General features: G+C 40.9%; 1 protein-coding gene across 1 annotated transcript; it reads right to left on the bottom strand.

Moving 5' to 3' along the window:
* Positions 1–2,439: 2,439 nt before the first annotated feature.
* Positions 2,440–6,403, bottom strand: LOC122318343 (leucine-rich repeat receptor-like serine/threonine-protein kinase BAM1). Its single transcript, XM_043135616.1, has 2 exons — positions 3,694–6,403; positions 2,440–3,266 (listed from the first exon to the last, which is right to left on the bottom strand). Exons 1-2 carry the CDS (start codon positions 6,284–6,286, stop codon positions 2,785–2,787), a joined length of 3,075 nt encoding a protein of 1,024 aa, XP_042991550.1. The 5' UTR covers positions 6,287–6,403; the 3' UTR covers positions 2,440–2,784.
* Positions 6,404–6,512: the final 109 nt, after the last annotated feature.

Here is a 6,512-nt window from a genome sequence, read left to right as displayed (position 1 = left end):
CAAATTCAGGTTAATTTAAAAGATCGAGGTTGGACTTTTTGTTCAATGATTAATTGTCAGTGTACGTGATCAGTCAATAAGAGTAGGTCGAGTTAGGTTTTTCTTCTTTGATTCCACTTTTACAATGATAAGCCCGCGTTTAAAGGACAAAACCATAGACCCCCCAAAATTCAGATCCTAGACATGAGATCAAATTAAGGATAAAGCTTAGAATATAATATAAGATATATTCATTTATTTATATTATATTCTTAACATAGCTTATAGATATAGAACATGTCGGTTTTTTTGGAACATCGTCACATGAGTATAAAAATAAAAACAAAAACAAAAACAAATAAAACATTAACTAAAATAAAAGAAAAGGATCAAGAAAAACCCTTTTGAAAGGGAAGGGGTGGTGCAGGAATGCTGCTTTGCGTAAACCCAAAAAAGAAGTAAAGAAATTGTACGTGAAATGTACACTCAGTGCATCGTCTGCATGTGGTTGAAATTCTGTGAAATATGATTAGAAGATTGAAGATTCCCTCCCAACACAAAGACAGCATCAGTCAGAGACGACACCACAACACTGATGACTGAACCTCAACACAATTTTCATGAGCAAGTCCCCGAGCAGTCTCAGAGATGGGACGCGCCATCACCCTTATAGGCTTCTCATACCATGAAATCAAACATGGACCTTCCATCTTTCAGCTAGCCTTTGAATAAAAAAATTCATTTTTTTAATCTAAAAAGACAAAAGCAAAACCCATCATTTTAGAATTCTATATATTCTGATTCTAAATCCTTCTTTCTATATAAAATTTTTCATAATTTTAAGAAAAGAAAAATGGGTTGCGTTTTTTTATGAGTTGTAAAATTATGATAAATATTTTTATTTTAAAATTATAAGTAATTATCCAAACAATTGTTGAAATTCGAAAGTGTCATAGAAATATTCTAAAAATTATAGAAGATCTTGCTCTATAAATTAGAATATACAATTCAAAGAGATCAGAGACCTGACCCGTGAGGCTCATTGTATATTCAGTGAGCAAGTTGCCTCCAAAATATCGAATTTCTTCTCAAACGTCATTTTCTAGATAGTAATTATTAAAGAAAGATTACCAAATGACCTAAACACCCCCATATAGCCTAGCTGTATTAAAAAAGATAGGCATTTGTGACATTATTGGACAGGACAAGTTGCCAAGATTCAAAAGTTTCAAGGAGCGAAGACGATGGTGGGCCTGTGTCAATCCAAACGTTTTGCATTGCATGTGAATCACTGTTGGGCATATGCCAAGTCTCATTTGTGGGGTCTACCTTAGAAAACGTCCCACAGTACCTACAATTCCCATTATCATTGGCGGGTAGAAGGTTAGTTCAAAAGTTCCTTGTATTGACAAGGATCCATATGAGAATTTCTAAATAACATGAACTATTTTTTTACATAATAGGGAAGAAAAAGTGTAATGCTCTATGTATATTAAAAATTTATCTTTTATCGTTTTAATAAATATATAGTTCATTTAAAGTGATTTCATATATCGAAATTTATACTATTTTTGTACATAAAAATTCTCAAATTCAAATATAAGAGACAGATATATGAAATAATTCACTATTCATGTCCTTTTTTAGATAATACTAAATACTCAATAAATATTTTAATGGCTGATTTAAATTGAGGGAAGAGATGAATTGATTTTAAATGAATGATAAAAGTTAAATAAAATATTATTATTATTTTGAAATTTGAAAAAATTAAATAGGATTTAAAAAAATTAAATTATTTATTATATTTTATGTAAAAATTAAAGAAAATTATAATAATAAAATGAAATTATAAGCTTTCTGAATCGAAACGAAATGTAAGATTAACTTCTTAATATTCTAACTTTTGACAAGATACATACAACCCTTTTAATAATTCTTTACACGATTTTATTTTAAATAAAATATTTTATAATATAAGTTATAAAAATAACATGGTTATAAAGTGGTAAACTTTTACTGCCATTTTTTAATCCACTCCACGATGAAGGGCCCCTCGATTTGGTCAGACAGTCTGCCTTTCAGTTTCCACTCGGTATATATGCATCAGGAAAACCAGTCTCGGAGGACTGGCTTTGACTGCACCCATCGTCCACCCTTGGGGGCTTTCAGTTTATCATTCATATCGACGAACATATTTTCTATAATAATACCCAACCCATTTAAATCATCTTCAGTTTCCCCCACTCACACCTCACAAGCACACCTTCAGAACGCTCTGGCTCACTCCACTTGATGTTTACAGTGACGAAGAAAGAAAATTTTATGCACCATATTATCATTCTATTTTCGTTCCATTAAGATGTAACACATTTATCACTATTAAATAATCATTTATTATATACTTCTTTATCATCTAATGATAATGAATATGTCACATCTTTCTTAGTCAAATAAAAATAAGATGAAAGTATGATGAATAGCATTAGCCGATGAAGAATCAGGCCCAGAACAGTAACAGCTAATTGCCATACACAAAATAGCAGAGGATGAAGCGCCAGCTAGTACTACTACATGATAAGGAGTAGAGGTATAAGAAAAAAAATACCCACCAATTGCTACTACTATACACAAACTTTTAAACATTTTGTGAAAAAGTGAAAACTCCTTAATAGTTAAGACCAAACTGGCCAAACCCACCCTCCAGATAACAAAAATTAAAGAACCCTGAAAAATAAAAGCTAATAGCACAATCCTGGAATTCAGAACAACGACTCCCATCATCTCCAACGAACCAAAAGCACTTCAAATGCTTAGCAGATCAGGTGGTGGTGATCGAGGTGGTGCGTGTTGGCTGTCATTCGAGTCTATGGTTGTTGTGGTGGTTGGAGAGTGTAGGGCAGTGCCTGGTGGTGGTGGTGATAATTCTGTGATTATGTTGTTATATGTTGAGTCTCCCTGTTTAGAGCTCGGTGGTTTTGGAAGCTCGGTTAGGATTTGAACCACTTCGCGCATTGTTGGGCGCTCCACTGCCTGCTCTTCAACACACATCATTGCAACGTAGAATACGTGCATCACTTCTTGGAGAGGAACTGAAGGTAGCCTTGGGTCGAGAATTTTGAGGACTCCTTCCTTGTTTGAGTCTGTAATCTTTCGAACCCATTGGACTATGTCCACACCATCCCCGAATTCCCCAACTGGTTTCCTGCCTGTAACCAGTTCTAAGAGAACCACACCAAAGCTGTAGACATCGCTCTTTTCATCGACCTTAAGAGTATAGGCATACTCTGCATGAAGAAACATTGATTTTTGCTTTAAACAAAATACCAAACTTGAGCAATCTACCATTTAAAAAGAAATACTAATGACACTGTAACTCAATGCAACCCCAGAACATTGACATATGGAATTGTTTTTTTTTTTTTTAAAAATAAAAAATTACTTATGATTGTCGACAATAAACAGTCTCGACCATAAATAAGATGCGAGAATTATGGTTCTGTGGCTTAAAGAGTCAAAACTCGTATGAAACAGACAGCAACTATCACAATAACGTAGAAACTCAATCAAACCCCAATACGAGACAAAATAAAAAAGTCTTGTTTTTCACTAGCTGAACATAATTAAGACTTTGAAACAAAAATTAGTACGTATATAAAGAAACACGATCACAAAAAGAAAAAGGAGTGCACCAAAACTTAATTGAAAGCATACCTGGGGCTATGTATCCGTAGGAGCCAGCAATTGCAGACATGCACTCGGAAGTGCCCGAATCTTGCAGAAACTTGGCCAGGCCGAAGTCAGCAACATGTGCTTCGAAACCGGAGTCGAGCAGAATGTTGTTTGATTTCACGTCTCGATGGACGATGAGTGGCGAGCAGTCGTGGTGAAGATAGCAAAGACCTTTTGCAGCCTCCACAGCAATCTTATACCTAGTATCCCAGAGCAAATGACCCCCTTTCTTGCCGTGGAGAACTTCACCCAAGCTCCCATTTGGCATATACTCATAAACCAGAAGATTGGTCTCGTGGTTTGAGCAGAAACCCAGTAATCTCACAATGTGACGGTGCCTAATCTTCCCCAGGGTCTGAATCTCCGCATTGAATCCATGGTCATGGGAAGAACCCCTGCTCATTACCGGTAGTCTTTTCACGGCGACATGCTCACCATTAGGCATCGATCCCTTGTACACGATACCAGCACCACCTTTCCCTATAATGTTATCCTCCTTCAAGCAATCCAAAACATCATCGGCCGTGAAGTCCAGCCGTTGGAATGCGGTCAGTTTCCACGCGCGAGCCTCGCTGGCCTTCTTCAACGAGCGGGCTTTGAAGATTGCCGCCACTGCGAAGATAATCGAACAAAGAAGCAACCCAATCCCAAGCAATAGCTTCAAAGAACCAGAGAGGGGGCCTTTTCCGTGCGCCTGGCCGGCAGCATTGGTGACCCCTTCCTTGCAAGGGCCCAAATAAGGACCGCAGAGGTCAGGGTTGCCCACAAACGACGTGGAGTTGAAGTAGCCGAATTGGCCGGTGGCCGGAACCAAACCAGAGAGGTTGTTATACGAAAAATCAACAGAGGTCAAGCTTTGCATAGTCGCTATTGAAGCAGGAACGCTACCAACCAGATGGTTTCTCGAAATGTTCAGGTAATTTAGAATCCTCATACCAGTCATCTCGTTCGGTATCTCGCCGGAGAGCTGGTTTCGGCTAAGATCGATGAAGGTCAAAGATTTGCATTGGCTGAGTTCGGGAGCAATGGGGCCTGAGAATTCGTTGTGGCTGAGGTCCAGCTTGGAAAGCTGCTGTAACCTCCCAATTTGGGGTGGGATTTGACCTGAGAACTTATTACCATCAAGGGAAAGCTTCTGAACACCGGAGAAGTTGCCAATGCTAGGAGGTAACGGCCCAGAAAGTCGGTTGTTGGAGAGGCTGATCTGGCCAAGACTCGCCGGGATCGAATCTGTATCCGGAAACTCCCCTGTAAGATAGTTATTCTGCAGCTCCACTTGGGTCAGATTGGGTAACCCGAAAAGCCCTCTTGGTATTGAACCGTTGAGAAAGTTGCCGCCCATTCGGATCCGACTCAGAGACTGGCATTTCCCGAGTGATTCCGGGATTGGACCGAACAAGAAATTCCCCAAAGAAATCAGAGTCTCAAGACGATTCCCAAAACACATATCTGGAGGCAGAGTCCCAGTCAGTTTATTCGTTGAGAGATCGAGAAGCTGAAGCTTCCCGTTCTTTCCCAGCCCCTGAGGAATCATCCTCGTAAAGTTGTTCTCCCACAACTGTAACACCTCCAGCTCCGGCATGTCTCCAATAAACTCAGGAATCGCGCCGTGGAGTTTGTTTCTAAACAAGTTCAGCAGCGTCAAGTTCTTTAGCTCCGCAAACGACGCTGGAATCTCGCCTGTAAAAACGTTATTCGACAAGTCCAAGGATTTCAAGCTCACCAGGTTCCCGAGCTCGACGGTCAAAGGCCCGGAGAGCGCATTTACTTGCAAAAATAGAGTGTCAAGCTTCTGGAGCCTGCTAATCTCTGGTGGTATCTCACCAGATAAGTTACAGCTGGCGGCGTCGAAACGAACTAGTTCCGATAGGTTCCCGATCTCCGGGGGTATGCCACCTTCGTACATATTGAAGTATCCCATGTAGAGCTCCCTGAGGTTGGTCAAGTTTCCGATCTCGCGAGGAATAGGACCTTGGAGCTCGTTACCGGATAAAGCCAAGTATTCTAGGAACTCCCATTGGCCGTACTGGGACGGGATCCGACCCGAGAAGAAGTTACCGCCGAGATGCAAATGGCGTAAGTTGGGCATTTCAGTGACGGCCAACGGCAAGTCACCCGTCATGTTGTTGTTGTAGAGATCCAACACCCGAAGGTTCTTGAGAAGGGAGAGCTGGGATGGGAAGGTGCCGTTGAAGCCATTGCTGGAGAGATTGAGGACGCGGAGGGCGGAGAGAGAAGAGAGCTCGGCAGGGATGGCCCCGGAGAACCGATTGCCGGCGATGGAAAGGTTGGAGAGGAAACTGAGGTGAGCCAGGTCCGGGGAAAGACTACCGGAGAGGTTAAGGCCGGAGAGGTCGAGGACGGTCACCCGGCGACGTGAGGGTTGACATGTGACACCCGACCAGGTGCAGTGGCTAGTGGAGGCGTTCCAGGAAGAAAGAGCTGATAGTGGGTCTTCGGTGATGGAGGACTTGACGGAGAGGAGGGCTCTGTATTCCGGAAAGATGTGGCCGCCGGAGAGGGCTGGATGTATGTGGAGGTGGAGCAGAAGGAGAAGCAAAAGGAGGAGTTGCATTTTGGCTTTCTCGTTGGTTCCCCGTTTTGGTTGAGAGAGAAGAAGAGAAGTAGATGGAGAGTGGGAGTGAAAGAGGGGCCGGAGAGTGTGATTTTTATTGTTCTTTCTGAGTATTGAATAAAGATTCGAAAATAAGCTAAATAGATTGATTGGCTTTTAGTTCTGAGCAGACGTGAGATTAGAATATGTCCCTTTTATTAGGATTAATTATCATTTATAAATTTTT

Source organism: Carya illinoinensis, chromosome 8, assembly GCF_018687715.1.
Source record: "Carya illinoinensis cultivar Pawnee chromosome 8, C.illinoinensisPawnee_v1, whole genome shotgun sequence".
Lineage (NCBI taxonomy): Eukaryota > Viridiplantae > Streptophyta > Magnoliopsida > Fagales > Juglandaceae > Carya > Carya illinoinensis.
This window is presented reverse-complemented; position numbering and strand designations above follow the sequence as displayed.